The sequence below is a fragment of the Morchella sextelata genome (assembly GCF_020137385.1).
Source record: "Morchella sextelata strain SCLS chromosome Unknown scls_15, whole genome shotgun sequence".
NCBI classification, from domain to species: domain Eukaryota; kingdom Fungi; phylum Ascomycota; class Pezizomycetes; order Pezizales; family Morchellaceae; genus Morchella; species Morchella sextelata.
Window position 1 is genome coordinate 886,848 of NW_025408630.1, and position 15,264 is coordinate 902,111.

General features: G+C 50.2%; 3 protein-coding genes across 3 annotated transcripts; 2 read left to right on the forward strand and 1 right to left on the reverse strand.

Moving 5' to 3' along the window:
• Positions 1 to 40: 40 nt before the first annotated feature.
• On the forward strand, positions 41 to 1,216 carry H6S33_003536 (uncharacterized protein; the record flags this gene model as incomplete). Its single annotated transcript, XM_044834889.1, has 5 exons — positions 41 to 121; positions 367 to 440; positions 569 to 741; positions 818 to 1,145; positions 1,207 to 1,216. 5 exons carry the CDS (start codon positions 41 to 43, stop codon positions 1,214 to 1,216), a joined length of 666 nt encoding a protein of 221 aa, XP_044691897.1.
• A 2,717-nt stretch (positions 1,217 to 3,933) lies between these two features.
• On the forward strand, positions 3,934 to 4,666 carry H6S33_003537 (uncharacterized protein; the record flags this gene model as incomplete). Its single annotated transcript, XM_044834890.1, has 2 exons — positions 3,934 to 3,951; positions 4,022 to 4,666. The coding sequence occupies 2 exons, from the start codon at positions 3,934 to 3,936 to the stop codon at positions 4,664 to 4,666; spliced, it is 663 nt and encodes a 220-aa protein (XP_044691898.1).
• Positions 4,667 to 9,341: 4,675 nt separating this feature from the next.
• Positions 9,342 to 12,242, reverse strand: H6S33_003538 (uncharacterized protein; the record flags this gene model as incomplete). Its single annotated transcript, XM_044834891.1, has 7 exons — positions 9,342 to 10,227; positions 10,325 to 10,564; positions 10,642 to 11,446; positions 11,535 to 11,814; positions 11,894 to 11,964; positions 12,038 to 12,090; positions 12,187 to 12,242. 7 exons carry the CDS (start codon positions 12,240 to 12,242, stop codon positions 9,342 to 9,344), a joined length of 2,391 nt encoding a protein of 796 aa, XP_044691899.1.
• Positions 12,243 to 15,264: the final 3,022 nt, after the last annotated feature.

Below are 15,264 nucleotides of genomic sequence, written 5' to 3' on the forward strand. Positions count from 1 at the left end.
CTTTACTCTAACTTCACGCGACACTTAATTTTTTTCAAAAATGGCCACCCAAGCTCCCGTCGCTGCTGGCACAGTCCCAACCTTCAAGCTCGTCCTTGTCGGTGATGGTGGTACCGGAAAGGTATGCTTTTTTCTCTCTTTTCTTATATTCCTTCGCGTTCTTGTCGTTGCGGTTATTGCCGTGCACGTTGTTTCCCATCATCATCACCATCATCCCCCCCATCCCCTGCAGCCAGGAGTGTAAGGCTTGCATCTTTATCACCGCTTAACTTTGGCGGATTAAGATGTCCTTGATCTGAGCCTATCAAACTTTGAAATCAGACTAGATCTTTGTTGCTAACAATTTTTTTTTTTTTTGGCTGTTAGACCACCTTCGTCAAGCGCCATTTAACTGGTGAGTTCGAGAAGAAGTACATTGCCACTCTCGGTGTCGAGGTTCAGTATGTCACCCATCTATTTCTTTCTATTGTTCCCTAGTATTGCTTTTCACGAAAATTCGGCATCCTATGGCACTATGTTGCGCTAGTACTCTTTTGTCGAGCCTCAGTGCTAACATGATTTATTATAGCCCTCTTGGTTTCTTCACCAACTATGGTGAACTCAAGTTCGATGTGTGGGATACCGCTGGTCAGGAGAAGTTCGGAGGACTGAGAGATGGTTATTACATCAACGGTAACTGTGGTATCATCATGTTCGACGTTACCTCCAGAATCACCTACAAGAACGTCCCCAACTGGCACCGTAAGTTTCCTCATTTTTTGAACGAGATCACTCTCATTTTGAGTAAAGAAATTTTATAACATCGACTTCTCCCCAGGTGACCTCGTCCGAGTTTGCGAGAACATCCCTATCGTCCTGACCGGTAACAAGGTCGATGTTAAGGAACGTAAGGTCAAGGCCAAGACCATCACTTTCCACCGCAAGAAGAACCTCCAGTACTACGACATTTCTGCCAAGTCCAACTACAACTTCGAGAAGCCCTTCTTGTGGTTGGCCAGAAAGCTCGTCGGCAACCCCGGCCTTGAGTTCGTTGCTTCCCCAGCATTGGCTCCACCTGAGGTCACTGTCGACCACACTCTCTTGGAGGCTTACAACAAGGAGATGGAGGAGGCTGCCCAGCACCCTCTGCCTGATGAAGATGATGCGTACGTTTTATCCCACTGATTTTGTTCACGTCAAGTATACTTTCGCTAATGTCTGATATAGTGATTTGTAAACGAGAAAAATTCTACGAACCCCAAAAGATAATGATCGGATTACGATGTCCCATGCCCTCGTCATTTTCCCCAGCGTCGCCAGCTTGTCCGATCTCGTTTCCTTTTTTTTCCTATCTTAACTTTTCTTTTACTGGGACTAGCCAGGGATAAATGGGGGAAATGAATCTCTTGTGCTACGACAATTCGGTTGCTTTGTTCTTGTGGTTTCTAAAAGATGAGAAGGAGAGAATATAATCGATAAAATTAAATTAAAGTTCGCATTCTAGGGGGAACCACTTTTCCTTTAATTCTTTCCTTCTTCGGTTGTAGCGGTTTGTGAAGATATGGGTTTTATTTGGTATGGTTGGGTCTCTTTCTTTGGTTCTCAGCATAGGAGCTTCGTCATATGGTTAAGGAAAGCTTCGCATGTGCGTTCAACTGTTCGAAAGATAGATTGAATGAGATGATAGACAATAAGTTGCTACGAAGTAAACAGTCCAGAGTCCGTAGCTTTTGAGAAGACTTTGTTTAAATTTGTTGAGCAAACCATAGCTTCACGCGTCTTTTTTGAGCTGCCTTGTCGCGTCCTTATTACAACACACCATTGATGTGCACCAGGTATCCCAAAACGGTGAGGAGATGCATGTCGCTGTTGGTTCCAGAGTAGGCAGTAACACCCGAAGCGGTGCTGCTGCTGTTGTTGCACAATCACTCGTTTTTTCCCTCTTCTCGCCGGATATCGACCTGTGTGGAGTACTTGGTTACTCTACATTTACAAGCTCCGGTGTCTATTATATACCCACATGTACCTACTATCTCCCTCTAGATATAAACCTAGCTGAGTGTGGAAAGTAGAGTAGGTAGGTACTCTACTTTCCACAAATTAGATCCCGGGTATCAACCGTGGGGCCCGTCCGTAGCCACATGGGCTAGAGTACTCTACATGCAATATCGCGCCGAAGCATAGTTAACGCGGGGGAACGGGGTTCACAAACCTTGATTGGGGGATAAATGGCACCAGCCAGGGGTACATAGAGTAGAGTAGCTATGCGCGTAAAGTGGATTTTTTTTTTCGCGTTTTGTTGTTTGAGTCATGGGCGCGGGCGCTGGACACAGACCAGCATGGGGTTGTTGGGGTTCGAGGGGCTTGGTGAGTCACACCCCTGGTATGGTAGGCTCGGTGAGTGGGTCATGGGGGATCACTCGTAGGGTTGGGTGGCGGCCTGGGGATGGGGGCCAGCTTGGGTTGATTGATTAATTGTGGCCAGCTTGGGTTAGGGTATCGTACGCGCTGGGTTATCGTGGGTTAGTAATTTGGTTATGGCCCGCCCGGCATTGCCATTGAGTACTCTCTTGGAGCGCTTCGAGGGCTTGGAGCTGAAAGTTAACCTTGTCGCGTTTCTGTAGTCACGATGGTATGGTAGCTGGTATGTAGTTGGTCCGAGGAGTGGGTCTATAGTTGAAGACCCTATTTAGGAGGAAGGTTGTTGGAGCAATCATTGCGACGGCGACCCCGATCCAGTGCGCTCCAATTTCACCGGTGAGGAATGGGATGGGGTATTATATAGTGAGTGGTCCAGTCACGCCATAGTCACAGCTACCGGCGAACCAGCCGCGGGGCAGTTTCTAGTTGAGAATGTATAGTCTAAGAAGGCAACACAGGGGAAGAATGGAGGTTCTAAAAGAGCGGAGGTAGATATGACCGTCGCGTTTAGCATAAAGTGTTAGGGCCTTGGTGGGTTATGTGAAGGGCCTGGTTAATTCAGAAAACGGGTTCTTTGGTGGATTTATGGATGTTATCCAGTCAGTATGAGGGTAAGGAGGACTTGAGTAGTGAAGGAGACTATAGCGGTTGATAAATAGTTTTTTTTCGTGACTGGATGAGTAGTGGGTTGTGGTCTTTTTCTATCAAGTGCTGGATTTTGCCTGGGTCTGGGGCGATCCGTTAATTCTCACCCGGTAGTGAAAAGGACGGCTAAGATCGAAAATTCCCTCTATTATCCTTATTAATATAGGGGCTCGTAGTGTATCATTGCACAGATATATAGGGCCTCTTGATTGCCGTTATATACAGCACAATATAAAAAGATTCATTCTCCTTCTCCGATAAGCTCAAGGCCGTCCTTATGTTCTAGCCAGGAGGTTCGTAAGACTTGTTCTTCTAGAACGGCGTGTGCAACTAGAGTCTGGTTTTCTGACTCCGGTTGATCAGTGCCTTTATCTGAGAAGCTTGTTTCTTCCATCCTGTCGTGGAGTTGGAGCTGATACGACTAGTCCTTAGTTCTACTAGTGTCCTCTCGCGAAGGGATAGCTAGGCTCTGACACGATATCCCGTGATATGTCGAAACGCTATCTAAAAACATAAACACACCCTGTACTAGCATATTAAAAGTACTCATTTAAAAAAAAAAACCTAAACACAAAAGGTACAAGGGGAGGAGATTTAGAACAGCGGCGACCTTCCCCGCGCGCTCCCCAACCTATGGTAATGATTAGTTCCGCACCCCATTGTTCCATGGCTGATCCACTCGGATCCCACCTTCCACTATGAATCACCCATGAGTCACCACCACCAGTAGCACACGGCTAGTGCCGCTCACCGGATCACAGCCTATCACTCGCCGTCCCAAGCCCCTTTCAGAATCTAGGGTGGCCGGGGAGAATGCCCGCCATAAATAAAGAAGCCGGAAACCTGCCGATCAAGATCTAAAATACCGGTGAATAACCTACCCGCAGCATGAGTCTCTTCACATTCGTAAGTCCACCCCACTCCTCCCGGCGATACGGCGAGACTACTAGCTAGCTAAATTAAGCTGCTACCGCAGGGTACGAAAACCGTAGGCCCGGCGTTCAGCTTCGCCTCCACAACACCGTTCACAACTGGCGCCGGCGGGCGCACGGCACTACACATCGCCGCGCTTCAGGGCGATATGGTAGCAGTGACTGAGCTGCTCCGCGGCGGTGCCGACATCGACGCTGCGGATGACAACGGCACGCGGGCTCTGCACGTTGCGGCGGGCGCTGCGGGGGACAGAGCGGGTATATGCGAGCTGCTACTGGAGGCGGGCGCGGACATAAATTGTGTTGATCGGGCGGGTGATACGGCGCTACATCTAGCGGCTGGGTGTGGGGATGTGGCGACGGTAGGAATGTTATTGGTCTGGGGTGCGAAACTGGTTGTGAATGGGCGCGGGAAGACGCCAAGGGTGATAGCGAAAGAAGCGGGATGGAGTGATGTAGTAGCTTTGTTTCCCGCCGAGGGGGTGTGGTGCTCGTGGGAGGGGGTGTTGGATACGTTTGGGGGGGGCTCCTGTGAGGGTAGGCTAGGGTATGGGCCGTGTGAGATATTTGAGGAGGGGGGTGGGTGTGGGTTTTGTGGTGAGTTTTATGGGATGGGTGAGGAGGAGGGGGTGGAGGTGGTGGAGACGAGAATGGGGAGTAGGAAACGGAAATGGGAGAGTAAAAAGTAGAAGTAAAAATAATAATAGTAATTACCACGAATGATTTCTGTTTTCCCCTGTAACAATATTGATAATGATAGAAACTAGAGGTAGAAGCTGGTTTTATGTAAGTTAGCTGAGAGTCGGTCAATGATGTAAAAATTACGTAAATACCCGTCAGAAAGCTACTCGACGATATAGTCATGGGTTACTTTTTTTGAATGCAAGGACGCACCCTCACGTAGTATATGTGTAGCTATGAAAAACACTGTCGGCGTTTACTTAAAAATAGTTATTAATGGGCACAATGCAAAACAGAATGATGCATGGGAGGAACTCATCTTTTTCGATGTTTTCTAAGAAGTAATATTAATATTTTCAGAGTAATATTACGATGTGTTTGCGGCCAAGTCGAGAACATGTATTCGAAGCTGCGCACAACCTTAGGATCATATATTATCACTCGAAGTCCCGCGATGTCTCGTCTTGGAGTAGGCCAGTATCGCAAGTCAAGCCTCGTGATCGAGCTCAAGTCTCATACCCAAATTGAAACGGCGGCTGGCAGGAGTTGCAGCACTGTGAACATCGTATCAAGAATGAATTTCATCGTTTTTATAATCGCCAGAGCCAAAAAGAGTGTTTCCCATGAGACGAGACGCCATGCCAAAGGCTCTTGTCTTAAAACTCTTGTCTCAGAGAGCCCAAAACCAAATATCTTTAGCCTCGAGACTAGCGAAGCTAAAGTAGCCCCATGAATATTAGTATGTAAATGGTCAGTGGCATGCTTTAACCCACGTACAGCTGGCCACCAACAGGAGTTAGTTATCAGTGCTCAAGCATTTTTTTACGAGTCCCTCGGAAATTTATAGCAAACAATCATTGAACTCTTTGGAAACCAGGAACAATTGAAGATTTCTTTCTTCGACGATTGGTGTCAGGTCTTGGCTCATGGCTACTCACTCGGTTCTCCCAAGTGTGTCTTGGGACTGATAGGACGAGACGAGACCGGCCCCTTAATTTCACAAGACGAGACAAGACTAGGCCTTCGTCTCAACTCGAACGGTATTGTGGAGAACAGTAGCCAAAAACCCCAAACCTAAAGGGACCAAAGGGACCAAACCAAACTCACAACTTTTAGCCTTAGCATAAAGTCTAGGACACAATTGGAGTAAAAGGAAGTTGTAACCTACACCGGTGAAGGAAGAGGGAATGAGGGACTAAAAGGAACAGAGCCGAGAACACAGAGAACAGGAAGAGAGCCAATAGGAACAGAGAAGGGGCCGTCATGGAACAGCGGAATCCGGAACCCAAAAGGGAACAGGGGGGAACTCAAAAGGATAGAGGAAGCCAAAAAGGAATAGGGGGAGAATCAGCAGGAACCAACCAGAGATGGAGAGTCAAAAAGGAACAGCGGGAGCCAAAAAGAACAACGAGAGCCAAAAAAGAACGAGAGCCAACGGAAACATAGGGAGCCACAACTACAGAATAAACCAAAAGGGAATTAACAGATATCCGGAAGAAACACAGAGAGAGAGCCAGCGGGGAACATAGAGAGCCAACAAGGAACAGTGGGGGGAGCCTAAAGGAACCGGGGGGGGGGGGGCCAAAAGGAACAAAAATGGCACCTCTTCGACCCTCGGCACAGCCCAGAGTCCAAGAGCGGCGGGGAATGAACATAATATTGGTCATGAGGTGGGTACGAAAGGCAAAGTGTCGAAAGGGAGATAAGGGCAGGTAGATAGAGGGGTAGAATGCCAATTGGCAGGTGTAGGGGCAGCCTCGTTGAAGCTTTTTGGGGGGAGGGACACGATAGGCAGAGACAGAGTGAACGATAGAGAAAGAAGTTATTTGTGAGGTTGAAGGGTTGACATGGCAGTGGTCAAGAGGTCGTTATTTGTGCGCACTCTGTTTGTTCGTTGTGTTGTGCGGCCCCCCCAGGGTAACTGCATACAATCAATGAGTCAACGATGAAAAGGAAGCCCACAGGGTAACGTTTCACAAATGGCTGCCTGAACTTGTAACCAGATAGCAGACGTCAAATCCATCTGCCAAGCTGCCGAATCACAACGCACACTAGTGTCTCACAACCCACCCGCAACAAAACTTTGACTCTGTTGCACCGGCAGCTACATATAGAGCAAAAAGCCATTATAGCAGCCCCGATTAACCTCGCCATCGCCCAAGCCAAAGCTGGGCGCCTAACATGCCGTCTCTTCGTCCGAGTGATACCTCATGACCGACGCTCAAAACGGAGTATGAGCTACGTCAACTATCGCCGACGCTCGAAAAAACCAGTTTTATAATGTACATATAGCAACCGATGGTCTCCGCGCCTAATATTAGTAAAAGGCAAGTGGGCCAGTACACACCTCTCATGATCAAGCGTACCACATTCCAAGAATCCGTGCGCGACAAGTGCACACATGACCTACATACTCCCCACCCACCAGCCAGCCAGCTAGCAGCCAATATGCCAGAAAAACTACATAGACATAGACCATGCGTATATTGGTAGGTAAAACACACGAAGGGATTAATGGGTTCAAAAAGGGATCATATCAAGAGTTCGATTTAGTGCTATAGTAGGATGGGCGGGTAAAACTTTCGTCCCGGATTTAGTTCACTTCACATCTTGGGGGAAGACACCTGGAGGGGAAAGCTAGCTTTACCATCCCCTCCAGCACATAGTTATTTCCGGTTCCGTAGCCATAGTGGCGTATGTGTTCGTGCATGCCCTCGAAAGGAAACAAGTACGGCAGCGAGGCCGGGGTTCGATTCCCGCTACGGAAAACCACATTTTTATTTTATTTTTTTGACTCCAGGCTTTGAAGTGTCGAATTGAAGAGTAAATCGTCCTGTCTTGTCGGCCCAGCCTCGTTGAAGTTCTTTAGGAGGAGGTGGCACGAGAGGCAAGGCAAATAGCAGCTCGTGAATGGGGGGAATAGAGGCAGAGGTCGAGTGATGTACTGGAGGGAGGACCTGTTGGCGAAGTTGGGGGGTTTTACGTGGCGGTGGTCAAGATGTGATTTGTGCACGGTAGCAGCTAGATGTCCACCACACCAGCTTCCGAACTATAACCTACCTCCGTCCGGTATCGATCCACAACAGACCCGCCCGTAACGCAACTTCCGCCATATTACACCGAACAGAACAGAAAGCTGTCCCGCACGCGGCTAAAAAGCCAACAAGCCGGGCACCCAACATCCATACCCGAGTGGTACCCGGTACCTTATGATCCGCAAGTATGGGGAATCACAAGTAATTCCTCTAAACAATATATATTATGAGTTACTGCTTGGATACATGTATTCTCCACTGTTGTCCCGAAAAACCGACTAACAAACCCCCCACACCCCGAGTGACCGCCCATGAACCCGGCGTCAACAAAGCCAGGCGCCTGTTTTTACCCGCATCCCACCTCAAACCAGCAGCAACATACATGTATATACACACCCAGCCTCCCCACCCCCACTGCCCCGGAGCGAGGAAAAACCATCTCGAGTGACACCCCATGACGGACATTCGATATCCTCAACCCCATCGGCCACCACCCTCCCAACCCACCATCCCCAACACCCATCAGAAAAAAAAAACGTCCCACTTGCCCACCACCTATATCTACGTCACTATTATCACCCACCAAATATCATTCCTAACACCGTACCCCCAAAGCCACAATCATCCTTCCTCGGGAACCCCCAAAACAGAAAGATCGACCACCGGCAGCGGCACCAGGAGGATACCGAGAGAGCGCCTGCCACTGTGATCAGCAGAAAAGAAGCCTTTCGCCGATCCCGCTCACCGGTGTGACAGATCTGGGGGGGTGCAACGTCATGGAGATAGATATATCTAATCTACACGTCCCACCACCACCACCACCACCACCACCACCTCGGTTCAGCCACCACCACCCGCATACACACAACCTCCTCGGCAACACAACACCACACCCACCACCGGCCCCAATCACAACCCCAGATTATCCCACACCCTTGCGATGCCGCAATCACATGTCAGCAGCGGGTGCGAGTGGGGGTTCACAACTCCACATTTCGGACGAACAGCGATCCGAGTGAGCAGTCGTGTCCCGGATGGACTTTCCAGCCGGTCGAGAGAAGAGAAGAAAAAAAGGATTTCTTGTATTGTATTGTATTGTATTTTGTGCAATGGTACCTCCTCTTTTTTCTTTCTTCCTGCTGACAGAACAAAGAAAAAAAATGGAAAATGGAAATGTCTACGGCGCATGTATGCTATGCTGCCCAACAACAATAACGAACAACGGCGACAACGAATTATAATAAACACGAGTTCCACCAACCACCATCACCACGAATGGACGGAGAGAAGATGTATCTACATGTACAACACCCCCCCCCCAAATGCAAAACAAACAGACAGACAGACGGGGAAAAAAGCAGAGAAAAAACAGGTGAGATAAAATACAATGTACCAACTCATGATGATTGTAAAAAGAAACAGTAAGAAAAACAATGAGGAAAAAAAGAAAAAGAAAGAGAGGGTAAACAAAAAAAAAAATACTAATGAATAATGCAACCCAATGAATTTACTCCAAACACAAAACAAAACACCCATAATCCAAAAAATAAAAAGAGCATTCCAACAAAGAGAACGAGAAAGGGGGGGGCAGGGGAAGGGCTAAAACAAAAATTACAAGTCACTGGTCTTCTTCTTCATCCTCTATCGATTAGATACCGATGCCCTCACCGGCCGGCTCCTTCTCCTCCTCCGTCTTGGGCTCCTCCTTCTTCTCTGTCAGCACCTGGATCTCACGGACAACCTCGTCGGCAATGCCGCCCATCTCCTTCTCGACGAATTCAACGGCCTGGTGCAGCCTCCCCTGGTCGATATCCATCTTGAGCCCAATCTTGCCAAGACCCAGACCGGGGATCTTGGAGGCAATGGACTTCCGCTCCTTCGCCTTTTCTACATCGTCCTGGTCCTCGACATGGTTATCCGCGAGCTTGACATCCTCGTCGTCATCGAGCTCGCCCTCTTCCTCGTCGTCTTCGGCATTATCGGCCCCGGCCTCAACCTCGGCTTCGGCTTCTTCTTCTTCATCGTCATATTCCTCTTCGCCGTCGCCGTCCTCGGCGTTTTCTGTGTAGTAGCTCTCGCCCATGCCGTGCTCGGACTCATAGTAGCTCTCGCCCATCTCACCCTCTTCCTCTTCCTCCTCATCCTCCTCATCCTCGTCATCCTCGTCGTTTTCCTCTTCGCTGTCCGAGAAGTCCTCCGGATCGGGAATGGTCTCGCGCCAGTAGTTGAAATCCGTGTACTGCTCATCCTGGCTCAGTAGCCCGACGGGCGGGAAGTAGTGGTCCACAAGGTCCCTCATGTTTACATATGAACTTTTATACGTTGTGAGCGTAAGTAGATCTAGTGACACCTCGGCATACGAATTGATGGTGAAGATCCTGGTCGAGGGAATCTTGACGGAACGGTAGGACAGCGCATCCGTAAGCCTGTTTCCAAAACCCGCATAAAATGGGTTATGGTTCTGCCCAAACAGATTCAAGATATCCCTCAGGCATGCCATCTTGAACACTTCGGGCTTGCGCAGATACACCTCTCTGCACGATTGCGAAAAAATAAGTAAAAAAAAAATAAGAAAAACTTCAATTATGCAGAAGCAAACAAGCGGGGAAACAAAAAAAAAAAACCACACACCTTCTCAAAGCGGAAAACGTCCGATCCGGGCTCATGATCACCGGTCCTTTTGGCAATTTGTATTTATCCTGTACAATCCCGTTAAGATAATTCCGCGTGGTGTCTGCCTGCCCTACAGCCCGACTGGTCAGATAAAGCAGATGGTATCCGTTTGCTGCAATGTCGGTATAGAGCTTTGCTACTCCCAGGTGCGTCCAATCTCTACCAATCATGGTCAAGACGTGGCCCAGCGCATCAGATCTACAACCCACGATAAGCATTTTTACTCCCAAAATCTTGATTGGAACGCGGGGGGGGGGGGGGGGGGGTAAGCTCACTTTGTGATTGTCCCATCAATGTCTGAAATCACGATCGGAACATCGTGCTTCCAGACATACATGTAAGCAGTACAAGTTGCCTTGTTGACACTGAAACTGATCTCATTCGCCCCCGGCTTCAAGTTCAAGCTCTTGAGCTGCGTCGATGTGAGCCTCAGAGTCTTTGCGTAATTCTTCACTGAGTCATCGGTAGTCTCCTGCCCCGGCAGCGGGGGTGTCGAAGGCGGCGTCGACAATCTCTGTATTCTCGTGCTCCCATACCCAGAGGACGAATCGCTCTTTGCATCGTCCGACGAATACCCCTGATCGGACACGGCCTCATACATGTGCGAAATGCCGCCGTCCTCACGGCTCGCCTGCTCCTTTGCATCCTCGCTCGAGTAGATCCACAGGTTCCCGTTCCTGTCGGCCGCGATCAGTGACCCAATGTCATAGTCGCCGTCCAGCTCCTCGGCAAGAATCTTGCGCGCAATCATCTCAGCCTGCAGCGACTCCTCCTGATCGAGGTTGTACCCGTTTATGTCCAACATGACGTCACCCTTGTCGGTGATGTGCGTGGGGATATTACTGATCGACAGCTTCCGCGACAGCGCCAACGCCCGCTCGACCGCTGCAGCGTGCTCGAGCGGCGGGGGCGACCGCGTGCGCACCGGACCCCCGCCATTCCCGGAAAGCGTGTACCGCCGATTGCTGCTTGGGAGTATATCCTCCGACGCGCTGCGCTCCAGGTGCACCGCAGCGCCGCTCCAATCGCCGCTCGCGGGGCGGTTGTTCTCCGGTGACGAGCTCAGCGGCGTAAGTCCTCCTGGTAAGTCTCACCAAAATCAGCAAACCCGACCCAACACCTCCCCCCCCCATCTCACCACCGCCGCCGCCGCCCACACATCACATACCGAGATCGCTCTGCGCCCTTCTGGGGTTAATTGGCAGGGCCCCTTCAAAGTCCTTGTCCAGACCGGCGCCATCGCCGATATTTAGGTAGTCGGGCTCCTGTAACGTCGTCGGATCGGGCACGGTGGCCATTGAGCGAGGACTCGCCGACGGCGAGACCAGCGGCGATGTCTGCATATCCGCCGGCACGGCATGGCTCGTCTCGAACACGAAGAAGGCCTCGCCGCCGTCGCCGAGCTTCATAGGGTAGTCTGTTTTCACGCCGTTCACGCGGAACTCAACCTGCTCTCACACAGTCAGACCCCCCCTTCCTCGACTTCCTGATGGGGGCGGAAAGGAGAGAGGTGGAGAGGGCACTCGCCTTTTTCTCGGACGGCCGTAGGAGCGAGAATTTACCGAACCGGACGTGGAACGGGGAGCATGCGAGGTCGCCTATGGGGTTTCCCGGTGGTAAGCATGGGGGGGCCCCCACAAAGAAGCCGGGGGAGGGGAGGGGGGGGTTTACCATTCTCCTGCTCGACTACAATCACGTCGATAGCACCGCTTAGTGTAGCGGGACTGTGGTGGGAAACTTGTCAACTAGAGCTCCTAGGGGAAGAAGAGGGGGGGGGGGGGGGGGGGGGGTGTGAGAAGGTTACGGGGGAGGCAATGTACTTTATCGAATTCCAGGTCTTTGAGACCGAACCACTGAGACTCCTGACATACTGCATAGTAGTAGTAGTAGTTTAAGACCGGCCGTCAATTTAGACTGTAGAAACTGTAGTCGGTCGTGGTAGTGGAAGAGACGGAGACAGAGAGCGAAGAGACAGTTGGGTAGGGGGCGGGGGGGATGTTGTATAGTATTTCTATGACAGGTCGCAGTGGGTGAGTGTGTGTGTGTGGGTACTATAGATAGGAGGAGAAGCTGTCAGATGTGGCTGGCCGATGCTTGTTTTGTTTGTATGTAGTCTGTATGTATGTACGTGTTTGGGAGGGAAAGGGACGGAGGGGAAAAGGGCTGCAAGGCGTAAAGTGATTGTGGTTTGGGGGGGGGGGGGGGGAGAGGTATGTTGTATGTATGTGGGCTTTGGATAGGTATGTAGAACGGGGGCTGCCGGCAAGAGAGATGGGTGGGTTTTCTTTTCTCACTCTCTAGGTATCTTTCTCTTCTATCTACCTCACTCTCTATCTATCTATCTGCTCTCTTCTCTATCGTTCGGGGGGAGTTGCAGCTGCAGGTGGTTGTGGTTGTGGTGGTGGTGGTGGTGGTAATGCAAGCAGCAGTAGTGGGTGGTGGTGAGTATATGAAAGTATGTAGTTGTGGTGGAGAGGAAGGAGGGCCCGGTATGTGGAGGAGGATATGGGGGAGAGATAGGTAAGTAACCCAACCACATGCGTGCAGGGAGCAGAGCACTCTAAGTAGGTGTACCTAGGTAAGTACATCAGACATCAGACAGACCTTGTTGGAGAGCAACAACTAGGGGTTGTGGATATTCAGCACACTACATCATGGACGTAACCTAGCGGTAGTAGTACCGTAGTGTAGTCTATGCAGCCTGCCCTGCCCTGTCCGCCGCCCTTCGCAACGGCCGCTGCGTAACCTGCCCCGGATGTTGAGCAGTTATTTCTTGTTGAGGAGATCTGAACCTAAGACAAACCTGGGCAAGCAAGCAAAATGAACAGCCAAAACCATCGCTTCACTCTCACGGAAGCCCAACGTCCGAGAGCAGCAGCACAACGAAATGCTTGCTTGTGACAGCCGAACAACATGTCTGGTATGCTACTACCCCAAAGAAAATCCCCACAAAACTGTTTTTGGTGAAACGGCTTTTCGCATCCTCATCCTCCCCCTTGTGGCTTGTTGGGTGGTGGGGTGGTGCCAGTGGTGGGTTTACGTTGGGCTGGCTGTGCGATACGTTACCCAATTCTACAAACCCAAAGGTCCTCCAGTCTATCTTGTCGCCAGGTAAAAAAAAAAAAAAAAAAAAAAAGCCCTTTTACTGCCGGGGGCCCCAACAAACGTTTTTTTTTTTCCCTGCTCTAGAGTACAGGTATTTTTCTTACTCATTGCCATGTAGGCAGAGTAGGCAGACAGTCATCCACTCCCCCCCTCCATCTGCAAGGCGGTACATTGCGGCTCCCCATCTCTTCTTCAGCTGCCCCATCGGTCGAGCAACTTTTTAGATTCTGAGAAAGTTATTTTTTTTCTTTCTCTTTCTTTCTTTCCGCCTGCAAGCAATTCGGGTAAAGCAAAATGAGCAAAATGATGCAAGACAAAACCAATCTGGTCAGACGATTGCTTCCAATGGAGCCTCCGCTCCCTCCAGCCAGTAGAGTAGATGAATGATGAATGATGATGATGATGATGATGATATATCCTCTAGCCATCCTTCCTCCATCTCCTCTTATTTCATTTTTTCCTCCCCCGCCAAAGGAAGGGGAAAAAAAAAAAAAAAAAAAAACCTTACGGCGAATTAAAAAAAAAAACCCGGTTTACTTAGCTGGTTTGGTTGGGGTCTCGACCCTGAAGGCGTCGCCCACCTGATCTGGTTGTTGAGATTTTGTTTTGCTTTGTTTCGCTTCTTCGCTTTGTGTGTGAGCCTCCTCCTCCTCCTCCTCCACAAATAAATCCATCACATCACATCACGCCGACCGGCAGACAGGACCGTTGATGTCAGATTTCAGGATTGAGTTTCAAACCGCACCACAGCACACACACACATACCTTTTTTTACTCTAGCCCCGCGCGCCGCTGTGCCCTTCAAATTCTCCGGCGCCGGACGAAATCAGGGAACACAGGCTGGCTGCTGGCTGCTGGCTGCTGGCTGCATCTTGGTCTCCATGAGCGCTAGCCAAGGAGCTACATACGACAAAACTACCGAAAGCCAAAAACAGAACGGACGGGAAAGGGAAGAAAGAAGGTCCTTCTGGAAGAAATCCTGTTTTGCGCCCCTTCCACGCCCGGATTGGACGCTGGCTAGCTGGCTGCATAACCTCCATGTACCTACCGCATAACTCTAGAAGAAAGGAAGAAAAACCTCGTGAGGGTTTGCGTGTGTAGGAGGAGGTACTCATAAAAAAGCAAATATCTGTCGGTCGAGCTAGGGTTTTCCCCACACGTTGTTTTTGTGTGTGGTGGTGGTGGTGGTGGGAGGTGGGTAAGGGTTCTAACTTCTGGGTGGTTTGCAATTTGGGATGAGATGGGAGGCTTGGCGTAAGTCTTGGTTTGCTTGCTTGCTGTGGGTTACGGATGATATTACTGCCTTAATTCGCGGGGGGGGCCATGTCAAAGAATAAACATAGTTTTGGCCCCCGGTGGATACTTGATACGGACGACGAGTTCAACTGTGGGGTAGATATAGAGCGGAGGATTCGTTACCAGTGAATCGACTGAATGGGGGTGGAATTGATGGACGGCCATGGTAGGATGGATTGGAGTTAGGCCTTTGTGAATCACATCCCATCACTCGGCGATACCTTACACCCCCCCCCACAATAACAGCCGGGAGCCATGTGATGTGCAACTCGGAAGAGCTTGTGCCGATGGTGGAAATTGCGGCCCGAACACTTGACTTTGTGGGCGTCCGAGAGCCCTCCGTGCGTGCTCGGGGTAGTGGGTGCGTGGATCCCTAACCCTGGGATACCTAGGTGGGCCGAAGTGTTGAAGAATACCTACATGTATTTAGACAGAGATATTACCGTTGATACCTCACCTAGCCCCTGTTGCTCAAAACGCCGTGTCTCGGCCCCGAG